Genomic DNA, 23944 nt, shown 5'->3' on the forward strand with positions numbered 1-23944 from the left:
ATCGAACCTGTGGTTCACATAACGACGTCGCCTTGGCCTAACAACGGCCCCAAAACAGGTCATCACATTCGGTCGCCTGTATGGGATTTAGAGCCCAAAGACTCACAGCCGTGATACGTTAAGCTCGGTTACGTTTGTAACGTGAGGACTAGCTCCTTAAAAGGAAGAAGCTGGGACGGAGACCGTGCCGTAACGAGGGTCTCCTTTGCAGATTGACAAGTGGGGTCCCTTCGATTTGGTGATCGGTGGAAGCCCCTGCAACGACCTCTCCATGGTAAATCCTGCCAGAAAAGGTTTGTATGGTAAGCTGAGGAATTTGAGACCCGTTTTGAGTCGGCTTTGATGGGATTCGGGGCGCTCGAGCTCCCTCTTTTAACCCTTTTCTTTTACCCCTTCTGGCTGGCAGAGGGCACCGGCCGACTGTTCTTCGAGTTCTACCACCTTCTGAATTACACCCGTCCCAAAGCTGGAGAAGACCGTCCGTTCTTCTGGCTCTTCGAAAACGTGGTTTCCATGCGGGTCAACGACAAGAGGGACATCTCCCGCTTCCTGGAGGTGAAAACTGCTTTGGGGTCTATGTGGCTCAGACACCAAGAAACGGGAAGGGGGTGGGTGGGCTTTTAGGGGCTGCCATGAACTCTTAGTTATTTGCAGCCGGGAGACGTCCTTCTGAGATGGAAACATCAGCCACTAGTTAGTCTAAACCAGGGTTAGCTGGGCTGTGGTCCAGGCAGCTTAGGAGTGGCCAAGATGGAGAAAGGCTGTTTAGTTAGGCCATCGTGCCCAGCTCTTCCTGCCAATCTTTGTGGCTTTTGTGGGGTCCTTGGTGCTCTTTTAACTTGGTTCTTTCCTTGTAAACGTTTCGTTACCTGACTAGGTAACATCATCAGTGCTAGAAGGGAGGAATAGAATAGAATAGAATAGAATAGAAATAATATAGAATAGAATTAAGAATAGTATAGAATAGAAATAATAAAGAATAGAATTAAGAATAGAATAGAAATAATAAAGAATAAAATAAATAAATAGAAATAAAGGCAATCAGTCAGAATAGAGCTGGAAGGGACCTTGGAGGTCTTCTAGTCCAACCCCCTGCTCAAGCAGGAGACCCTCTACCATTTCAGACAAGTGGCTGTGTCCTGTCTCTTCTTGAAAGCCTCCAGTGATGAAGCGCCCACAACTTCTAGACACATACCATTCCTCTGGTTAATTGTCCTCCCTGTTACGAAGTTTCTCCTTAGTTCCAGGTTACTTCTCTCCTTGATGAGTTTCCACCTGTTACTTCTTATCTTCCCTTCTTTGGCTTTGGAGAATAGGGGACCCCCTCTTCTTTGGGGCAGCCCTCAAATACTCGAATCCCGCTATCATGTCGTCGTCCCCCCCGGTCCTTCTTATCTCTAGACTAGCCAAACCCAAATCCTGCAACCGTTCTTCATATGTTTTAGTCTCCATGCCTTTAATCCTCTTAGTTGCTCTGAACTTTTTCCAAAGCCCCAACATTTTTTTTTGTAATGAGGTGACCAAAACTGGATGAAGGATTCCAGGTGTGGCCTTACTAAGGCTTTATAAAGCGGTACTAAGACTTCATGTGATTTTGATTCTGTGCCTTTGTTTTTACAATCAAGGATTATATTAGTTTTTTTCCCTGCTGTCTCATGGCTGGCTCCTGTTTAAGTGATTGTACACTAGGACTCCAAGGTCTCTCTCGCAGTTCCTGTTTATAGAATAGAATAGAATAGAATAGAATAGAATGGAATGGAATGGAATGGAATGGAATGGAAATAGAAATAGAATGGAATAGAAATAGAATGGAATAGAAATAGAATGGAATAGAAATTGAAATAACAACAGAATAGAATAGGAATAGAAGAGAAGAGAAGAGAACAGAATAGAAATAGAAATAGAATGGAATAGAAATTGAAATAACAATAGAATAGAATAGAATAGAATTCTTTATTGGCCAAGTGGGATTGGACACACAAGGAATTTGTCTTGGTGCATACGCTCTCGGTGTACATAAAAGAAAAGATACCTTCATCAAGGTACAACACTTACAACACTTAATGATAGTCATAGGGTACAAATAAGCAATCAGGAAACAGTATCAATATAAATCGTAAGGATACAAGCAACAAAGTTACAGTCATAAGTGGGAGGAGATGGGTAATGGGAACGATGAGAAGATTAATAGTAGTGCAGACTTAGTGAATAGTTTGACAGTGTTGAGGGAATTATTTGTGTAGCAGAGCGATGCCATTCTTGGGTCTAGTTGTTCTGGGTTGCTGGTATAGCGTCGTTTTGAGGGTAGGAGTTGAAACAGTTTATGTCCAGGATGTGAGGGGCCTGTAAATATTTTGAGCCAGGTTTCACCTAATCTGTCCTTGCCCTGTTGATTTTTTTTCCTGCCCAGATGTAAAACCTGGCTTTTCTCCACATTAAATTTCATTTTTTGGAGAAGGAGTGGAGGACTGTGAGGTCCGTGGTGCCCTCTGAGCCGAATAGTTTTCTTGCAGACATTTCACGACCCAACTAGGTAACATCATCAGTGCTAAACCCCTTTCTTCTCTCTGCAGTGCAACCCAGTGATGATCGATGCAGTCAAAGTATCTGCTGCGCACAGAGCCAGATATTTTTGGGGCAACCTGCCGGGAATGAACAGGTAAGAAAGAAGTGGACACGACGGAGCCCTTGACCTGCCAAAGAAGTTACAGGGAGAAGAAACTTCCTAATTGGCAACCCATATCACCTATAGCGGATTGGAGAGGCTGGGGTGTACATTATACAGGCAGTCCTCGACTTACGACCAAAATTGAGCCCAAAGTTTATGTTGCTGGGTGTAACTTTTGTTAAGTGAGTTTTTTGCCCCATTTTATGACTTTTCTTGCCACCGTTGTTAAATGAATCACAGCCGTCGTTCCGTTTGTGACACGGTTGCTAAGCGAATCCGGGTTCCCCGGTGACTTGGCTCGTCAGAATGATGCAAGAGGGGAATCACGGGACGTGGGATTCAGCCGGTTCAGGCGAACCGGTAGTTCAATTGCTGGCTGGCTCCTCCCCTCCCCACCCCTCCCCTTCCAGGAGTCCCCACAAGCCCCATGTTAGCTCGGGTGGGGGGCTGGGGTGGGGTTGCAATGGGCTCCCTGTGGCCTGTTTTCACAGGAGGCTTAAGGGAGGCCTATTAGGCCCAAAACGGGGACGGAGGGGGGGTTCCCCCCCCGCAGCCCGTTTTTGCCCCCAGGGGGGGTGCAGGAGGCCAAGTGCTGCCTGTCACACTCCTTGGCCACGCCCCCATGGCCACGCCCACCCCAGCCGGTCATTCGGGCAGAGAACCGGTTGTTAAATGATTTGAATCCCACCAGTGCCCGGGATGTTGCAACTGTCCTAAGTCCTAAGTCCAGTGGCCAAGCGTCTGAATTTGGGTCAGGTGACCCTGGGGATGCAGCGGCCCTCCTAAAGTGTGAAAAACGGTCCTGTGTCCCTTTTTCCCACGGCTGTCTTTCACTTTGAACAGTCACTAAACGAACGGTTGTAAGTTGGGGATTCCCTGAATACTCTACTTGTGATTCGGAGAGAGACCCTTTCAGGATGGAAGGGCCGAGGTGGGAAAAGGAGGAGGATTTGCACACTCGCAAAATGGCACCTAAGCTGGGCACGACCGAAGATGTGGTAGAGGGTGCCCACAAAGATGCCTTTTCTAGTACTTCCTCCAGGCAGGGGTGTGTCTGTCTGCCTGTCTTCCTTTGTCGTTTTTGTTTTCGTGCAAGTGAGAATGCGGCTAATTGAAATGTTGGGTGGAAAGGGCTTTCAGTGGCTACCCCACCCCCACCCCAAGAAAGCCTGTGAGGTTTTTGGGGAAACAGATGTAATATATTCTCCCTCTGTCTGTCTGTCTGTCTCTCCCTCTCTCTGTCACCTTGTATCTCTCTCTCTCTCTCTCTCTCTCTCTCTGTCTCTCTCTGTTTCCCACTCCATTCTCTCCTCTCTTCCTGTCTCCCTTCCTCTGTCTCTCTCTCTCTCCCTCTCTTTCTCTCTCCCCTCTCTCCCTCTATATCTCTTGATGAAGGTATTTTTTCTTTTATGTACACTGAGAGCAGATGCACCAAGACAAATTCCTTGTGTGTCCAATCACACTTGGCCAATTAAAATTCTATTCTATTCTATTCTATTCTATTCTATTCTATTCTATTCTATTCTATTCTATATTCTATATATATGATTGCTTATTTGTAGCATATGACTATCATTAAGTATTGTACCTTATGATTCTTGATGAAGGTATTTTTTCTTTTATGTACACTGAGAACGTATGCACCAAGACAAATTCCTTGTGTGTCAAATCACACTTGGCCAATAAAATATTCTATTCTATTCTATTCTATTCTATTCTATTCTATTCTATTCTATTCTATTCTATATATATGATTGCTTATTTGTAGCATATGACTATCATTAAGTATTGTACCTTATCATTCTTGATGAAGGTATCTTTTCTTTTATGTACACTGAGAGCCTATGTACCAAAGACAAATCCCTTGTGTGTCCAATCACACTTGGCCAATAAAAAATTCTATTCTATTCTATTCTATTCTATTCTATTCTATTCTATTCTATTCTATTCTATTCTATTCTATTCTCTCTCCTTCTCACTGTCTCCCTCTCTCTCTCCCTCCTCTCTCCCCCTCTCTCCTCTCTCCCTCTATATCTCCCTCTCTCTTTCTCCCTCTCTCTCTCCCTTCCTCCCTCTCTTTCTCTCTCCCCCTCTCTCTGTGTTTGCTCATTGTATGGGTTTTTGACGTGTTTTCCTATGGAGCGTTCCCTGCACCCTACATATCAAGATGGGAAGTAGATTTCTCAGTGGTTTACACACACACACACACACACACACACACACACACACACACGGATGCCCGTGCGATGTTTTGGAATACAGATGTGACGTTAGTTTGCGTTTGTGTGTGTGTGTATGTGTATGCTTTGGTCCGAGGGCCCTTGGTGCTCTCTGAATCCGATGGTTTTCTTGCAGATGTTTCATGACCCAACGAGATAGCATCAACAATGCTAGAAAGGAGGGATGGGTGTGGAGAGGAGGAGGAGGAGGAGGAAGAGGAGGGCAAGGGGGAGAAGCTTAGAGAGGACGAACGATTGCCCCATCCTCTGACTCTTCCTCCAACCCTCCACCTTTCTACCACTAATGACATTAACTAGTTGGGTCGCGAAACGTCTGCAAGAAAACCCCCAAGCTCAGAGACCACGAAGGACCCCTTCATTTCTACCCTGAGCCACAAATGCTCTCCTCTATCGGTGTCTTGTGATCTCTTTTCCTGGGGAGCGTTTCCTGCACCCTACAAACAGCGTGACTTTTGGGAAAGCGTGGTTGGCGTGCGTGCGTGTGGATCACAGAGTCTCATAAACCTTTTCTTCTCTTTCCAGGCCCCTGGTGGCCTCCAAGGGAGACAAGCTGGAGCTTCAGGATTGCTTGGAGTACAGTCGGAGGGCGAAGGTAACCCCAATTGTCGTCCCCCCCCTCCCCCGTTATTCTCGCCTGGGATAAAGGAGGGTGCAGAACAGCTCCTGTTTGTGCGTGCCGGATGTCGTGATTGCAAAACATGGGGAGGGGGGCTTGGGGGCGTGTTGGCCCTCCCTTCTTTCCAGCCCAGTGTCCTCGGTCACCCTGATGGTCAAAGGAGATTGTGACAATGGTTTGTTTAGTGACTGCTTGAAGTTACAAGGACTTAGGACCATTTTTCATACTTAGGACTGTTCCAGCTGGCCGCGAACAAAAAACAGTTCCCCCCCCCACTCCCCATTAGAATGCTGCCTGCGCTGACATCCTTGGTCACTCAGGAACCTGCTTCCTCCCTCTGCCCCCCCCCAAATGGTCTTCTTCATTCTCTGCTTTTCTTCTGCAGATGAAGAAAGTTCGGACCATCACCACGAAGAGTAACTCCATTCGGCAGGGGAGGTCCAAGACTTTGCCCGTCTCCATGAATGGGAAGGATGACGATTTATGGTGCACAGAGTTGGAAAGGTGAGGGGTGGGCAGGGCGAGGGAACCCGCGATGTGGGGATGGGGGGGGGAGGAGGAAGGAAGGAAGGGGTGGGAAAACACATCAGTCCTGGAATGGCTTCATACGGAAGACTCTACGGCAGCTTTAAGAGGGGTGGGCTTCCACTCCCAGAATCCCGCAGCCAGCCTGCTTTGAGATGGGTGGGCTTCCACTCCCAGAATTCTCCAGCCAGCCTGCTTTAAGATGGGTGGGCTTCCACTCCCAGAATCCCCTAGCCAGGGTTTGCTTAACGACAGCAGGGTTTGCTTTATGACCACTGCATTCACTTAAACAACCTTTCAAAAATGGTTGCAAAATCAGGCACGGCCCTGCTTGGTGATCATCACAACTTACGACCAAAATTGCTGGCTCAATGACCGTCATAAGTCGAGGAGTTCCCGTTTCTGTGCCTTGTATTTGGCAAAGAGGATGAATCAATTATTCTGCATTTATTCTACGAGCTGTAGACTCCAAAAGAGTTTTCTCCAACACGTTGCTCAGATATATTGGTGTTCACACGTTCTCATGCAGACCTGATGTTGTCCTGCTAATTGGGGGTGGGGATGCTATTTGGGGACCTCAGGTTCGAAGAGGCCCACTATGCAATTTTCTGATCATTTTCTCGTCTTGCAAAACTTACCTTCTGCTGTTGTTCTCCCTCTTTCCTGTTCTTGAGAAGTTTGAGAATTTCCCTGGCAATTTCTTGGTGTTGTTTTACAGCCTGCAGAGGGTAACCCACCTCTCTGTGACTCTGTGAGTAAATGCTCTCATTTCCCAGTATGAAATGCCAAAAAAAAAAAAAAAAGAGATGTGTCCCCTTGAAACATAACACAACCGTAAAATTCTTGGTGCTCTCTGAGCTTGGCTGTTTTCTTGCAGACGTTTCATGGCCCAACTAGATTACATGATCAGTGCTAGGAGGGAGGGGAGTTTGTGGAGAGGAAGAGGAGCAGGAAGAGGACTGTGGGGCTCCTTGGTGCTCTCTGAGCTTGGTGGTTTTCTTGCAGATGTTTCATGGCCCAACTAGGTAATAGTATCAGGGCTAGAAAGAAGTGGGGATTGCAGAGAGGATGAAGAGGAGGACTATGGGGTCCTCAGTCCTCTCTGAGCTTGGCTGTTGTCTTGCAGAATTTTATCACCCAAATAGGGAATATCATCCCTTCTATAAGGGAGTGGGGTGTTGCTCTCTAGGGCAAACCACTTGTATATAAATAGTAAAGTCTGAAAGCTCGGAAGACTAAAACTCTGGTCCTGTTTACCGACCCAGATTGGATCCTGCAATGTTATCCTGGGAAACATATATTCGCCTTCATAAATAGTAAGCCCCCCCCACATCCTAGCATTGATATTTAGAAGGGAGAGGAAAGAGGAAGAGGAGGAGGACTGTGGGGCTCCTTGGGGCTCTCTGAGCTTGGTGGTTTTCTTGCAGTTTCATGACCCATCTAGGGAACATCATCAGTGCTAGAAGGGAGGAGGGTTTGCTCTCTGTTTATATACAAGTAGCTTGCCCTGTCAGAATCGGTGGGAGACGTCTTGGTAGTTCCTCAATTGGGTTGTTTACTTTTAGCTTGTTTGGGTACTCCTTGATTGGCGTGTTGAAAGTTACAATGGTGTTGAAAAAAGGGACTTATGACCATTTTTCACACTTAAAACAATCGATTAAAGGTGATATTGGGAATTTTTTTATAGGCACTAGGAATTACTGATAGTAATTACCTACTAACAACAGTTCATTTAGTGACCATTCGAAAATTGCAAAGGCAATGAAAAAGTGACTTATGATTGTTTTTCACACTTACGACCGTTGCAGCTTCCCCAGGGTCACATGATCAAAATCCAGACACTTGGCTCATATTTATGACGGTCGCAGTGTCCCAGGGTCACGTGATCCCCTTTTGCGGCCTTCTGGCAAGCCAAGTCCACGGGTGTTCCTAACTTTAACAACTGCAGTGATTCACTTAACAACTATCCCAAGAAAGGTCGTAAAACTGAGCCCAGCTCACTCAACCCTTCCCAGCCGGTTTCGGACAAGCAACGTTAATGAGAGAAGCCGGATTCTCTTTTAATGGCTGCATGACTGCAGTGACTTATTTATTATTTATTTATTTATTCGAATTTTTATACCGCCCTATCTCCTGAAGGACTCAGGGCGGTTCACAGCCAGATAAAAACATGCAAATAATACAGGTAAAAACAACAATTAAAAAACTTATTAATTAGGCCGAATTAAAAATATCACTAGAATAAAATAATATAAAACCCCACTAAAAACTAAATTTAAAAACTAAAACCCTAGGCTAGCCCTGCGCAAAAAAATAGATGTGTCTTAAGCTCGTGGCGGAAGGTTCGGAGGTCAGGAAGTTGACGAAGCCCTGGGGGAAGCTCGTTCCAGAGGGTGGGAGCCCCCACAGAGAAGGCCCTTCCCCTGGGTGTCGCCAGTCGGCACTGCCTGGTGGACGGCACCCTAAGGAGTCCCTCTCTGTGAGAGCGTACGGGTCGGTGGGAGGCGATCGGTGGTAGTAGGCGGTCCCGTAAATAACCCGGCCCTATGCCATGGAGCGCTTTAAAGATGGTAACCAAGACCTTGAAGCGCACCTGAAAGGCCACAGGTAGCCAGTGCAGTCTGCGCAGGGGTGGTGTAACATGGGAGCCACGAGGGGCTCCCTCTATCACCCGCGCAGCTGCATTCTTAACAACCGTGGGGGGAGAAGAGGGGAAAATTGGGCAGGACTCATGAACGACCCGCCTTGTTTAGCAATAGAAACTTTGATCGTAAGTCGAGGACTAGCTGTAATCATCTTTGCTGGGCTAACGGTCTCTTCTCCCCCCCAGGATCTTTGGCTTCCCGCTCCACTACACCGATGTGTCCAACATGGGTCGCCTGGCACGTCAGAAGCTGCTAGGGAGGTCTTGGAGCGTCCCCGTCATCCGCCACCTCTTTGCCCCCCTGAAGGATTATTTTTCCTGCGATTAGGCTGCAGGGGTCCTGCGGTCTCCCGGGTGGAAGGAGAAGAGCCAAGACCCACCTCGACACCCCTCCCCCTGTATAAAGGAGACCTCTTCCGCAGAAAAATTCTTTCCATCCAGATCTTTGCGTTCCCGCTGTGCCAAAAAACAAAACAAACAACCAAACAAACAGATTTTGGGGGGAACTGCAGAGAGGTAGCATTCACCCCTCGTCTTGTGCGGATGGGGAAACTGAGGCTGCTCGAAGAACCGTTTTTTGAACGGGCGCGAGAACCAAAGCGAAAACTTGAAAACGGGAAAACTGCAACTCCAGGGACACCCGTCTGCCTGTAGCAATGAGCCAACTTGACTTGGGTTTCTCCCATTGTTCGCACTGGGAAAAAAAACAGGGAAATTTTTCTTTTTTCTTTTCTTCTTTTTTGTTTTAAATTTTTTTTTAAAGAACGTAAGACTTCAGGGGGTTGGGGGTGGGGAGAGACTTTTACAGCCATTTTGCAGCCGGATGTGAAAATTCCTAGGGAGGAATTTGGGCTGGATGCAAAAACCGGGCGATAATCCTACTACATGGAGCCAAAATGGGAAAGGAAAAAAAAATGAACCGTGCCATACATACGCTGTTATATGTTTAAATTACACGATGCCTTTAATGCGGAGAAAAATGTATTGGGGGGTGGATTTTAGTGCAAAGGACACTTCTTCAACCCCGTTTCAATTTTCGCTGGGCGTTTTTTATTTTTTAAAGAGCTGTGCGAGAGCATTTGCACAACCGTGGTCCTTTCAGAGGCAGGGAAGTTCCCAGCGGGCAGCGGAGGAAAACGGGAAACCCATCGCATCCCCCGAAAAAAAGACAAATCTACAAATGTTTACTGCGATTTGCCCTTCGCTCTTCGAAGAATCCAACCCCTTGCAGAGAGAAAGAGAGTTTAAAAGCTGCTACGAGATTCTCAAACCCTAAAGCTGCGTTTCCATCTTTGGGCCCCAGCGGACCTCACCGATGCTGCTATTTTCATCCATTTGATGGTTTTCCTTGAGCGTCCGTTCTTCAAACCCTGATTTCAACAGACCAGGATAAGAGTTAGGGAGGGAGGGTGGGTGGGATGGATGCCACTCCCTGGGGGATAAAGGCACCCTGAGAATTTGTAGGATCTTTCTGCTCACTCGTTTTCCTAATCCGAAACTTTGCCATGATTTTGGCAATCGGCGTTCCCATGTTCGCCTTGGCGGGCAGGTGGATGGGCTACACATCGATGCCTTACTCTGGACTTCCCAGTGTTTGTATGAACCAAACCGCAGGAGTTGCAGGAGACAAGTTAACGCTCCTTTGCGTTCTCTGCAACTGGGACGCCCGTCCAAAATCAGATATATATTGGAGTGGAATATATACATATATATTCCCAGATAAAGCAAACTCTCTTTTGAAACATTGGCAGAAACGGGGTATGGCGGTGATGCCAGTGTTACTCTTGAACCAACTTCCAACTTGCCATCAGAGATGGGGGGCCTTTGCTTGGATATCAAGATTGCCAAACGGGAGCTGTTGGGGGGGGTTCTCTCCTTCCTTTTCCTTGTCAGTATTTGAGGTTGCTAAAGGAATACCACTTCACGTTATCCGACGACGCGGCTTCTGCGCACTCCAGAAGGCGTTGCCTCAACGGGAAGCGTGGAAAAAGCGTCCAGCTATAGTCGGTTCTGTGCCAAGGGGATTGCCCACGTCTGGCTCTCTGCCCACCTCTTTTGCCAGTCTTTCCTTTGCCCAACGCCCGCTGGCAATTCTCCAGCTGCTGCTGGCATCCCAAAGGATGCTACGCCGGTAGGAGTGACAAGTCTCAGGGACGGGCAAGTGCCATTGAAAACAGACGCCAGTACTTTAAGGGCAGAAGTAGAGATTCCTTGGAGGTGTGTGTGTGTATGTCGCGTTCCTGAGCCACTGAAATCCCTGCCCGAATTTGGGTGAAGTGTGTGTTTGTGAATCCGTGCTTGTGCGAATGCCGTGGGGTGATCCCTCCGGGTGTGGGACAATCATTACTGTATTATATGTTTTAGGTGCGTTTGCTGGTTTGTGAACGGAATCCTTGGTCCTGTGAATGGAGCTTGCATGCCACAAGCGAACGAGGGTCAACGGGGAATTCTGCAGCTCCCACCCCCGACTTGGGGGGCTGTTCAGGAGATGGGGTTTGCAAGCGTGGGTGCTTGTAACTAGCCATTCAATGTGCCTTCTGCTTTTATCTTCCCCCTTCACCCACTTTTGAAGAATATAGCGAATTTTTCATCTTCGGTCGCTGGAAAGATTTCTATTGGATCCCTTCTGGTTTGTAAGAGAATATTAAAAATTAATAATAAAAAGTAGCAATAATAAAAGCTCCTTTTTACGGCATTTTTAAGAGAGAACATTTCAGAAATGACATTTCCAAGATTTTCAAAGGACCTCTTACGTTGGTGCTATGTTTTTTTTTATACTTTTCTAACATCAAAACGGTGTTGTGTGCTTTTATATACTCTTTTTTTTTTAAAAAAAACTTTTTTTCTTCCCTTTTAAAAAAAAAAAGCTTCATGGGACTGAAGCTCGACCCTCCAAAAAGGACGGCTGCAAGTGAGCCTTAGCGAGGGTGGGGGAAATCCCCTCCTCTTTTTTTCCTTTGGTGTTCTTAGTGCTGAAAACGAAACGGTTTTGACACACATTTGCCTTAAACATTTATTACGGTTTAATTAAAGTCAGTGTTCTATAACAGCAGTGGCCTGTTGTTTTTATTTGGGGTGGGCGTGTTCGTAATGGATGAGGTCAAAGCCTTAAGGGCAGGAATGAATAAAACTGGCAGCTTTATGAGCTGTGGACTTCCAACTCCCAGAATTCCCATGTATGGCTGGCTCGGGAATTCTGGGAGTTGCAGAGTCCCCTTGCTTAGGGGAGACAATTGCCCGATCTTGTCCTTCCTAAATTTGAGTTATGAGATCTTTATGGAGGTCCACTTCTTTCTTCAGCGGGTGGGAAAGGGTGCAATTGGGGTGGGATGAGGGGTCTCCCCATCTGTGATTTGCAGCTTTGAAGGGCGTCCATTTTAGGGGTTTGAGAGGGACTGTATTGAATATAAACCCGTTATGTCCCACTTCACAGAGCAAACACAAAGACGCGTGTCTCTCAGTCTAGGTGCTACAGACCTGGAAATACTCAACTTTGCAGTGACCCGTGCAAAAGCCTGCCAAGTTCTGAGTCCGTTATCTCGTGTCCGAGAACCGTTGCCAAAACTCACTGACAAAGTGCTTTAACCCTCCAACAACCGAGCTGCAGTGCACCCTTGGTAGCTTTTTTGTCTGTCACAAGGGCCACATGGCAGCTCCACCCACTTTTATACCCTGTGGGGTGTGGCTCAGTGACTCAGCAATCTCTGAGCCTGCCACACCTTTTCCTTTGCTGCACAGCTTATCTTTTCATTGCTGGGACTTGAGAGGCGTTGCCAGGGAGGAGGAGGGTGCGGGAGAGGGAGGCCTTGTCAGCTCCTCCTCCTGGCCTGCAGCTGGAACTTGAGGAGGGTCCTGGCAAGAGAGGCCTTGCTGGCTCCTCTCCCTCACTCTCCTCCATGAGGACAGGCTCGGGAGGGGGTGTGTGGAGTCCCAACAACTCCTGCAGGGGTTTGAGAGGGATTGAATATAGAATAGGATGTAGCAGTGATGGGTTTTTGCCGTTGCGTGCCAAAAGTGGGGAGGGGAGCGCAGGGGTACACATGCGCATGCCCACACCCATAATTCAATGTGCCCCACCACTCCACACGTGTGTGCGACCCTCCTGCACTCCTCCAGCTTTTGGCACAAGATGGCATTGGGGGGGGTCTGGTAAGCCTGTTTTTCTCATTCTCCAGAGCCTTTTTAGGAGCCTAGAGGGGGCAAAAATGCCTTCCCCACCGCCCTGAGGCCCTCTAGAGGCCAGAAACAGCCTGTTTGCTGACTTCCAGTGTGCCCAGAAAGCCCAGAAATCAGCACATGCTGAGCTGAGCAAGGGCAACACTCACGTGCCCACTGATATGGCTCAAATACATTTCAGATCTTGAGACTATGGAAAAAGTGTAAAGAAGAGCAACTAAGATGATTAAGGGCCTGGAGACTTAAAACATATGAAGAACAGCTGCAGGTTTTGGGTTTGTCTAATCTAGGAGGGGTATATATGATATGATATTCCAGTATTTGAGGGGCTGCCATAAAGAAGAGTGGGTCAGTTTATTTTCCAAAGCATCAGAAGGCAAGACAAGAAACAATAGAATAGAATAGAATAGAATAGAATAGAATAGAATAGAATAGAATAGAATTTTATTGGCCAAGTGTGATTGGACACACAAGGAATTTGTCTTGGTGCATATGCTCTCAGTGTACATAAAAGATACGTTCATCAAGGTACAACATCTACAACACAATTGATGATCAATATATCAATATAAATCATAAGGATTGCCAGCAACAAGTTAAGTCATACAGTCATAAGTGGAAAGAGATTGGTGATGGGAACGATGAGAAGATTAATAGTAGTGCAGATTCAGTAAATAGTTTGACAGTGTTGAGGGAATTATTTGTTTAGCAGAGTGATGGCCTTCGGGAAAAAACTGTTCTTGTGTCTAGTTGTTCTGGTGTGCAGTGCTCTATAGCGTCGTTTTGAGGGTAGGAGTTGAAACAGTTTATGTCCAGGATGCGAGGGATCTGCAAATATTTTCTTCAACAAGACAAGAAAGGGAAGAATAGAATGGAATGGAATGAATTAGAATTAGAATAGAAGTTGGAAGAGACCTTGGAGCTCTTCTAGTCCAGGGGTCTCCAACCTTGGCAACTTGAAGACTTGTGGACTCCAACTCCCAGAATTCCTCAGCTGGGGGAGTCTGGGAGTTGAAGTCTACCAGGCTTAAAGTTGCCAAGGTTGGAGACCCCTGAACTAGTTCATACCTATCACTAAACTATGCATGGGAAATGTTTGTTCAACAAGCTGAATCTAATCGAAATGAACTTCAAAATAAATTCAAAATAAGGCAATTTCTCCTTCTAGAATATTACGCAAAATCAGCCTCTGGAAAAAAATGTATGCAAAGTCGGTTTGGTTTAAATTGCGGGGTTTATTTCCACCCCAATGGCCAAAGAGCTTAATATATGTGTCAGGAGGATAAGTAAGAGTGAATAACTCCCAAAGGATTTGGATTTAACGGCCAGATTTAACCTTCTTGCAAAGAGCATCTTTGCCATCAAATGGCCTTCTCTGCCCTCCCATCCTCCAAGAAAATGAGCCGGAGAGAAAGAGCGCCTTGGAAAGGCAAGCCCTTCTAGCACAGAACTCAGAGCCCCGGCAGCGGCAGCCCAGAGGAAGCTCCTAAACATCGATTGGCTGCTAAGGTCAGGCCACGCCCACTCCTGCGAGCGCCGCCAATGGGAACGGGAGAGACATCAAGTGTTGCCCGGCCTCTTCCGGCCAAAGGGCCGAGATGGGCTGAGGAGCGGCCAGCGTTAACATTAATAATAATTTACAATCATAATACTTTATTTCATTTAATAAATAAAACAGGTTTTTATAATTTTTTAAAATATAAATAAATAGAGCGGAAGCCTGCATATATTAAAGCGGCTAAAGTCGAGTAAACAGTGAACGAGGCCTGTTAAAGAAGCTGGAAGTCACCGCTTCAAATAGAGGGGGGCGTGACCTCACGTGGAGGGCGTGGCCTTCGCCTCAGCCGCAAGGCGGGCTCTTAGCAACGGCGCAACCCCGAGCCCCGCCTTCCTCCTTCCCCTTCCGTTTTCCCGCGGGTGACGTCAGCGCGTCTGCCGGCCTGCGCGTGACGTCAGATCCCGGGCGAGGCGGGCGGGGCCGGGCGGAACGGCTGAGCCGCTGAGGTAACGGGAGGCGCGGGCGAGGCGAGGCGGGCGGGAGGCCCCAAACCGAGGCGGTGGCTCCCCGCTCGGCCCTTCCCCTTCCCCCGCCTTGGCCTAGGCTAAAGGGCTACGGGGTCTCATCCCAATTGCGCCCTCGCCTCGTTGCGGGGGGGGGAAGGAAAGGGGGTCGGTTGGGGGCGGGGTGAGGGGGTCGTGGGCCTACCTGGCCTGGCTTTCCGTAACTAACCCGGTTAGTGGGCCTGGGGGGTGGGGGTCAGAGAGGATGGGGAGGGCCCGTAACTCGTCCCCCCCCCGCCCCATTTTAACCTCCCAATGCGGGGAAGGGGCTTGCCCTCCCCTCCCCATAAGGTGGCTGCCCTCCCTCATTATGGGTTGTGGGGAGGGGGCTGCGTATGGTCCAAAGAAGGGGCTTCTCTCTCCCCCCCCATCCCCACCCTTTGCCCCCTAAGGCGCTGCTTTTGAGGAGTGGTCTGCTCTCCTCCCCTCCCCCCCCACAAGGCCCTGCTATCCCACCCCTCCTTTTTGGGGGGTGGGGGGGTGGGAGGGGGCTTCCCTGCCCCCAAAGCTACTCTGTGGGGCCTGTGGGTGGCTGGGGTGGGTGTCAACCAGAGCCCCTTTGCCATGTGGGGGACGGGGGTGGGGGCTCCTTCAGGCTGCCCTGCCTGCAGAAAAGGGTGGGGAGGGGGCTGCATTTATATATATATATATAAAATAAATTATAAAATAAATTATATATATATAATTTATATATATATATAATTTATTTTATGAAATTTCCACCATGCCTTTCAATGACTTTCTGTATGATCTTTACCAGATATTTCATAAAATGGAAATTTCATAAAATAAATTATATATATATATATATAAAATTTCTTTTATGAAATTTCCACCTTGCCTTTCAATGACTTTCTGTATGATCTTTACCAGATATAACGTGAAGAGAGAAATTTCATAAAATAAATTATAAAATGGAAATTTCATAAAATAAATTATATATATATATATATAAAATTTCTTTTATGAAATTTCCACCATGCCTTTCAATGACTTTCTCCTCTCTTCACCTGCAGAGAGTCCTCTGCTTTGGGGGGTGGGTTAAGGTGCTGCTTTTTTCTTATTTTACTTTATTCTTAGATTTCCACTTTTCCTTTCAGAGAATTGTTCTGGTCATGTGCAGAGAGACCTCTCTTCTTTGGGGTGTGTGTGTGTGTGTTCTGTTTTATTTGTTCCAATTCTTACTTAAATTTCCAACCTCCTTTTCAGGGAATTGCTCTGAGCATGTGCAGAGTCCTCTCTGCTTTAGGGTGGGGGCTTTTTCTTATTCTATTTTATTTTATTCATACATTTCCACCCTGCCTTTCAAAGGAGTTGCTCTGGGCATGTGCAGAGAATCCTTACTGCTTTGGGGCTGGGGGAGGGGGGAGGGGGGCCTTGGGACTGCTTTTTCTTCTTCTGACTTGTTTTATTGGTTTTACTCTTAGATTTCTATCATGCCTTTAACTGACTTGCTCTGGGCATGTGCAGAGTCCTCCCTCCTGGGTGGGGGTGGGTGGATGGCAGCTGGTTTTTTTCTTCAGAGTTTTTATTTTTTATTTTATTCTTAAATTCCCACTTTGCCTTTCCTATACTTGCTCCAGGCATGTGCAGAGTCCTTCCTGCTGGTGGAGAAGAAGGGCTGCCTTTTTCCCCACTTCGGTTTGTTTTATTCTTAAATTTCCACCCCTGCCTTTCGATGACTTACTCTGGGCGTGTGCAGAGTTCTTCCTCTCCAGTTCCGCCTCTCCTCTAAGCACAGTGAGAGAGAATGCCTGGCTCCCCAAACTCAGCTTTTATTTAGGATTTATTTATTATATTTCATATTTATTATATTCCATTTATTTTTTTCATTTTTGGGGCATTTTTACAGCACCCATTTCTTCTAAGGGACTCTTAGAATACTGCTGGGGGGAGGCCATATCTCCTCTCGAGTATTCCCAACTTGCGTGCCCCCAAGCTGTGGGTCCCACCTTAGTTCTAATGGCAGAAATGCTCTTTCGTTTCAGAAGCAGGGAAGCTGGCTCTCCCTGGAAATTGCTGAGTTTGGTTTCCATTTTTTTTTTCTCACCGCTGGCTGCCGGCTGGGAGGGGGCCGTAATCCGGCAGCATTTGGAGGACCGCAGTTATATGCCCAGTTGTGTGCCTCTCCTATAATCTCCTTGTGCAAGGACTTTTATTTATCTGTTACTATTTTTTAATAAAATGTATATACTGTCATCTCATCGTTTGGGGCGACTCTAGGAATATCAGTGGGTTTCCTTAGACTTCGTAACAGGCATCGTAAAACTGCTCCAGTTGCCAGAATGGGAATTTTTCAAATCCACTCTGTGCTCTTTTGCAGTGTTTTTCAAATTCAGCAACTTGAAAAATGTCTGGACTTCAACATCCAGAATTCCCATGCTTGAGCCAAAGGAGTGTGTGTGTGTGTTGGACTAGAAGACCTCCAAGGTCCCTTCCAACTCTGTTATTCTGTTACCACTGAATTGAAGCCCACAGTCTTCAAGTGGCTGAGTGTGAAAAACACCCTGCCTTTTTTTCTTTAATATTAATTTGTCACATATCTGAACCGCTCATCTCCCTCGTGTGCAGTGTAGTGTTACAATATAAAAATATACAGATAGTCCTTGACTTACAACCACAATGGAGCCCAAAATTTCTGTTCCTAAGTGAGACAGCAGTTAAGTGAATTTTGCCCCACTTTTCTTGCCACCGTTAAGTGAAGCACTGTTAACTTAGCGAATCTGGCTTCCCCATTGACTTGGCTTGTCAGAAGGTTGCAAAAGGGAGATCACGCGACCCCGGGACGCTGCAACCATCATAAATATGAATCGGATGCCCATGTGTCTTGAGTTTTGATCATGTGACCACAGTCATAAGTGTGAAAACTTAAGTCACTTTTTTTTAGTGCCGTTGTAACTTTGAATGGTCACTAAATGAGCTATTGTAAGTCAAGGGCTACCTGTATTAAAATACATATATATAATGGAGGCAAGGATAATCAGACAATATTCAGGTTAATTAAAATTTGAAGGGAGGGCTTCCAGGATACTAAGCAGCTCCTGGCTGGATGCTTCTCTGAGCTTTCCATCCAATTCACACCTTTCCAGAAGGACAGGAGAGTTGTGGCCTGGCCCACCTTTGTGGAGGGGGAGGTGATACCGCCCAGGGCAGGGGCAACAGCAGAGAAGGCCCTCTTCCTGGACCCTTGCCAATTGGAGACCTTTAGCTGATGGGGTCTGCAGCATGCCCTCCCTCCCTGACCAGGTGGGACAACCTGATGAAATAGAAGGAAGACAGTTCCGTAGGTAGTCTGGCCCTTCCCATTCTGATGACGACAGTGTCTTCAGCTTCTGATCCTTGCAGTGTGGTCGATGCTGAAATGATTTCCTTCTCTGGCTTCTGTTTCCAATAATCTCTGATTGCGAAGGGTCTCTCTTGGTTCTCTCTGAGCTTGGTTGGTTTCTTGCAGATGTTTTGTTTCCCACCTAAACACCATCAATGCTAGACTGGGAGTGGAGTTTGTAGGTTGGAGGAGGACGACTGTGGGGTCCTTGGTGCTCCCTGACCTTGGTAGTTTTCTTGCATTTGTAAAAATGAGAGCAAACCCCACTGCCTACTACCGGTAGCACTGATGATTTTACCTAGTTTGGTAGTGAAACATCTGCAAAAAAACCACCAAGCTCAAAGAGCCCAAAAGACCCCTCATTTCAACCCTGAGCTTCAAATATTCTCCTCAGTCTGTTATTGGCCATCATGGCTTCCTTCATTCTGATCGTCATGCCTTCAGTTCTGCGGAATCTTTTCTTCTTATGACCCTTTCATCCTATCGTACCTTCAACTGCCTTCTACTATCTCTGACCCCATTAATTTTCTTTTTCCCTCCCCCTTAACTAAGTTCCTAGTCCTGTGGGACTAAGGGTGTTAAATCTCGGATCTATTTGTCAGTTCCTTTTTGTGGATGTGTGTGTGTGTGAAAATACCTCCCGCCTAGAGCGATTTCTATGGAAGTGAGCAAAGTCTCTGCATAACAGGAGACACCAAATCCCTCATAACAGAAAAGTTATGTGAATCAGCTAAATAGTCTATTTGCCTCATCTTTTCTGGTAGGCCATTATGCCTATGACTGTGTGTGTGTAATAGCAATAGCACTTAGATTTACCGATATATACCGCTTCACAGTGCTTTACAGCCCTCTCTAAGTGGTTTACAGAGTCAGCCTCTTGCCCCCAACAATTTGGGTTCTCATTTTACCCACCTCGGAAGGATGGAAGGCTGAGTCGACCTTGAGCCAGTCAGTCAGAATCAAACTGGCAATGGGCAGAGTTAGCTTGCAATACTGCATTCTAACAACTGGGAGGGAGGGAGGGAAGGAAGGAAGGAAGGAAGGAAAGGAAAGAAGGAAGGAAGGAATAGCAGTTATATACCGCTTCACAGTGCTTTTACAGCCCTCTCTAAGTGGTTTACAGAGTCAGCCTCTTGCCCCCAACAATTTGGGTTCTCATTTTACCCACCTCGGAAGGATGGAAGGCTGAGTCGACCTTGAGCCAGTCAGTCAGAATCAAACTGGCAATGGGCAGAGTTAGCTTGCAATACTGCATTCTAACAACTGGGAGGGAGGGAGGGAAGGAAGGAAGGAAGGAAGGAAAGGAAAGAAGGAAGGAAGGAATAGCAGTTATATACCGCTTCACAGTGCTTTTACAGCCCTCTCTAAGTGGTTTACAGAGTCAGCCTCTTGCCCCCAACAATCTGGGTCCTCTAATTATAATATGTACATATACATACATACTCTGTTTCCACCAAAATAAGACATCCCCTGATAATAAGCCCAATCAGGCTTTTGAGCACATGGCAATAAGGCCAAGCGCTTATTTCAGGGTTCAAAAATATATAAGACAAGGTCTTATTTTCGGGGAAACACGGTACATACATATATACATACACACACCCACACACCCACACCCATATATACACACCCATATATACATATATATATATATATATATATATATATACACACACTTGTAGAGTGGACTAAACCTTTTAGCTGAATGTATGCTGGTGGGGGGGAATTCTGGGAATTGGAGAATTGAAGTCCATCCATCTTAAAGTTGCCATGATTGAGAAACGCTGAGTTACACTCTCTGGTAAAGCGAGCTTAAGCCCTAAATTGATGATGACTCAGATGATGTCTAGGAACAGCTCTGACCCTGAACTCTTGAGTAAAAATCGTGTCCTTTCTCGATCGATTTTTCTTTAGAAAATGGCCGTGAACGTGTATTCCACCTCTGTGACGAGTGATAACTTAAGCCGACATGACATGCTCGCCTGGATCAACGAGTCGTTACAACTAACTTTTACCAAGATAGAGCAACTTTGTTCAGGTAAGAAGAACCCCTGAGGGCAGAAGACCGTCCGTTCGAGGCCTTTCCTCATGACTATTTCTTCTTTTAAGCAGTTGGAAACGGTCATGGGCCTTCTCTTGTGGGTAGTTGCTTGCCTTCTGTCTTAAGTGTAAATTTATTTTATCCAACTTACATCTATCCAGCTCACCAAAGTTGACATAGAAGTGTACTGCCTTTGTAGCATTGGCTACAAAGGCAGTACTTCTTGAACTTTATACTTGGAATGCTTACCTTACCCTGCTAGGGGTGGGTAGAAGGAGATTCTACCTGCACCACTTTTCGGGCGGTGGGTGTATCTTAAGTGTGTCTTACGGTTCTATGCAGTTCTGTGGTGTTAGATGTACCTTGAAATGTCTCGTATGGGCAAAATGGTGGAGAGCTGAATTGCAACAACACTTAGACCCCTATGCCTCTTCACCGTGCCTTATTGCCCCCTCTAAGCATTTTACGGAGTCAGCCTCTTGCCCCCAACAATCTGGGTCTTCATTTTGTCAACCTGGCAAGGATGGAAGGCTGAGTCAATCTTGAGCCGGTCAGGATCGAACTGCTGGCAGTGGGTAGAGTTTGCCTGCAATACTGCATTCTAACTACGGTGCCACCAGAGCTCAGAGAATGGAGGAGGACGGAAGGGAAGGGACGGGCAATAGGAATTGTACTTCTATGCCATTTCACAGTGCTTCACAGCCTTCTCTGAGCGGTTTACAGAGTCAGCTTCTTGCCCCCAACAATCTGGGTCCTCATTTTACTGACCTCAGAAGGATGGAAGGCCGAGTTAACCTTGAGCTGATCAGGATCGAACTTCTGATAGTTGGCAGAGTTTGTCTGCAATACTTTTAACAGAATAACAGAGTTGGACCTTGCAGGTCTTTTAGCCCGGCCTTCTGCTCAGGTGGGAAACCCTAACCCAGTGATGGTTAAGCTTTTTGGCACAGAGTGCCGAAACTGGGGCGTGCATGCACCACAGCACCAGAAGCCGGAAGAGCAGCTGGTGACGGCGCCCATGCTTACAGAGAGGGCTCTGCATGCCACCCCATGTGTATGCACCCCACACGTGCCGTAGGTTTCCCATCATGTCCTTAACCCATTCCAGACAAATGGCTGTTCAGTCTCCTCTTAAAAACTTCCTGTGATGGAGTATTCACAACTTCTGGAGGCAAGTAGTTCCACTATTTAATTCTCCACCCTGTCAGGAAATTTCTCCTTAGTTCCAGGTTAACAGATAACAAGAGTTGGAAGGGATCTTCAAGGTCTTCTAGTCCAACCCCCTGCTCATGAAGGAAACCTTATACCATTCTGGACAATTGGTTGTCCAATCTCTTCTTAAAAACTTCCAGTGTTGGAGCATTCACAATTTCTGGAGGCAAGTCGTTCCCCTGGTTAATTGTTCCAACTTTCTGGAAGTTTCTCCTTAATTCCAGGTTGCTTCTCTCCTTGATATGTTTCCATCCGTTGCTTCTTGTCCTGCCTTCAGGGGCTTTGGAGAATAGCTTGAACTCTCTTTTTTGGGACAGCCCCTGAGATATTGGAACATTGCTATCCTGTCTCCCCTAGTCCTTCTTTTCTTTAAACTAGACATGCCCAATTCCTGCAACTGTTTTTCATATGTTTTAGCCTCCAGTCTCCTCCTGGAGGCTAAACATCTTTGTTGCTCTTCTCCACACTTCTCATTTCTGTCCTGTATCTGAATATTTGGAAACTCTTTATAAAACGCAATATCAAACTATGCAGAAGAAAAGGTTGTGGGAGCTGTTGTTTTGCAGATTAATACCCTGGTCCCGGCGGAAGGCCGTTAGTGTTTATCAAACCGATGGAGACTTCTTTCCTTGCGATTAAGCCTCGGAGGAAATGTGGCTGCGGTAGCGACAGTAACCTTGCAGACTTTTTTAAATCTATTGTTTTAAAATATAATGCAGGCAGGATTACAGGTCGTCCTCGACTAAATGACAACAATTGAGCCCAAGCAAAATGATTGTTAAAGGAGTTTTGCCCCATTTTACGACGTTTCTTGCCACACTTGTTAAGTGAATCCCTGCAGATGTTAAATTAACGACACTGTCGTTAAGCGAATCTGGCTTCCCCCATTGACTTTGCTTGTCAGAATGTCGCAAAAGGGGATCACGTGACCCCGGGACTCTGCAACCGTCATAAGTACGAGTCAGTTGTCAATCCTCTTGAATTTTGATCACGTGACCGCAGGGATGCTGCAACGGTCATAGGTGTGAAAAATGGTCATAAGTCACTTTTTCCACTGTTAACTTCAGGCGGTCACTAAATGAATGGTTGTAAGTCAAAGACACTCTGTAGTCCTAAAAGAAAAACAGTTTTCAATTTTTGGTTTACCATAAGGAGCTTCTGCACTGCAACATGAATCGGATCCCAAATATTTCTTCTTCTTTTTGTCAAAAGTTTTTTTATTTTATAGAGAAACAAACATTCAATATCTAATCAGTCCTTCAGTGTGTCATCTGAGTACATCTTTTGTGTCGTCTTCTTGCTCCTCCAATATTTATCATTTCTTAATACTTCATTTATTATAACAATTTCCCCACATTTCTTGCTTTTCTGTTAATACATTTATCTACCTTCTTTCTCCTCTTTCTTCATTACAACATTGCCCTATATATGTCTCTTCTCCAGCCAATAATAAAATTGCCCCATATTTTAAAATATTCCGATTCCTCTCTTTAAGTGTCAAAGTCAATCTATTCATTTCTGCACAATCCAATATTTTTTTAATTATTTCTCCCTCCACAGGGATTTTTTCTGCTTTCCATCTTTGCGCAAATACTATCCTCGCTGCAGTTATAACATGTACAATCAAATATATATTTTCCTTACTAAATTTCTCTGGTAAGATACCAATAGGAACAGTTCAGGCTTTAAATCTATATGTTGTTGTATCATTTCTTCTAACCATGTTTTAATTTTCATCCAATAATGTCTCGCTTCTGGATATGTCCACCACATATAATATGATCCTGGTATCTTGATCCCAAATATTTCTTTGCTTTATCACAAGTCTGCCAAAAAGTTACATTCCCAACTGTGAACGGTCACTAAATGAATGGTTGTAGGTCAAGGACTCCCTGTAATTCACAGGGGTGTGCAAACTGTGTTGGCTTGAACTCTTTTTGAGCACTTCACTTTCAGTGAAGGTGTCTATGGAAAGTCTTGGTCATCCAGGTCATGGTTGTCGCAAAGATGTTTTTTCCAAGAGGCAGCTGGACTTCCTAGGTTTTCCTTGAAGACGTTTCGCTTCTCATCTCAGAAGCTTCTTCAGGTCTGCCTGAATGGTGGCGGATGGAAGGATTTATATTTCTTATGGTCATCTGGTCATTAGTCCTCTCTCTGAGGGCTTATCTTTGCCCTCAGGGTCACCTGAATCAGAGTGGAAATGGGTGTGGAACTTTGGAACTTCACTTTTCAATGAAGCATCCTCCCTCATTGTGAAACTGGTGTTTCGAGTTTCACACTTGCTGTTTCAAGCATTTTGAAAGTGTTTAAGCTAAAAACTCTTCCAGCACGCTCTCAAAACAGTCTGATTTGCAAAAAAAATATTAAAAAAAATGTTGAGACTCTAGAAAAAGTGCAGAGAAGAGCAACTAGGATGATGAGAGGACTGGAGGCTAA

General features: G+C 46.0%; 2 protein-coding genes across 2 annotated transcripts in view; both read left to right on the plus strand.

The window, feature by feature from the left end:
• Positions 1-11698, plus strand: part of DNMT3B (DNA methyltransferase 3 beta) — a 37220-nt gene extending 25522 nt beyond the window's left edge. The window contains exons 15-20 of the mRNA XM_058178218.1: positions 212-302; positions 407-555; positions 2574-2659; positions 5431-5500; positions 5910-6028; positions 8880-11698. Coding sequence (XP_058034201.1) covers positions 212-302; positions 407-555; positions 2574-2659; positions 5431-5500; positions 5910-6028; positions 8880-9021 — 657 coding nt within the window. The 3' untranslated portion in view covers positions 9022-11698. The remainder of the gene's footprint in view (positions 1-211; positions 303-406; positions 556-2573; positions 2660-5430; positions 5501-5909; positions 6029-8879) is intronic.
• A 3028-nt stretch (positions 11699-14726) lies between these two features.
• The window catches only part of MAPRE1 (microtubule associated protein RP/EB family member 1), a 28063-nt gene continuing 18845 nt past the window's right edge, over positions 14727-23944 (plus strand). The window contains exons 1-2 of the mRNA XM_058177247.1: positions 14727-14873; positions 20170-20293. Coding sequence (XP_058033230.1) covers positions 20173-20293 — 121 coding nt within the window. The 5' untranslated portion in view covers positions 14727-14873; positions 20170-20172. The remainder of the gene's footprint in view (positions 14874-20169; positions 20294-23944) is intronic.

Source organism: Ahaetulla prasina, chromosome 3, assembly GCF_028640845.1.
Source record: "Ahaetulla prasina isolate Xishuangbanna chromosome 3, ASM2864084v1, whole genome shotgun sequence".
Taxonomy (NCBI): domain Eukaryota; kingdom Metazoa; phylum Chordata; class Lepidosauria; order Squamata; family Colubridae; genus Ahaetulla; species Ahaetulla prasina.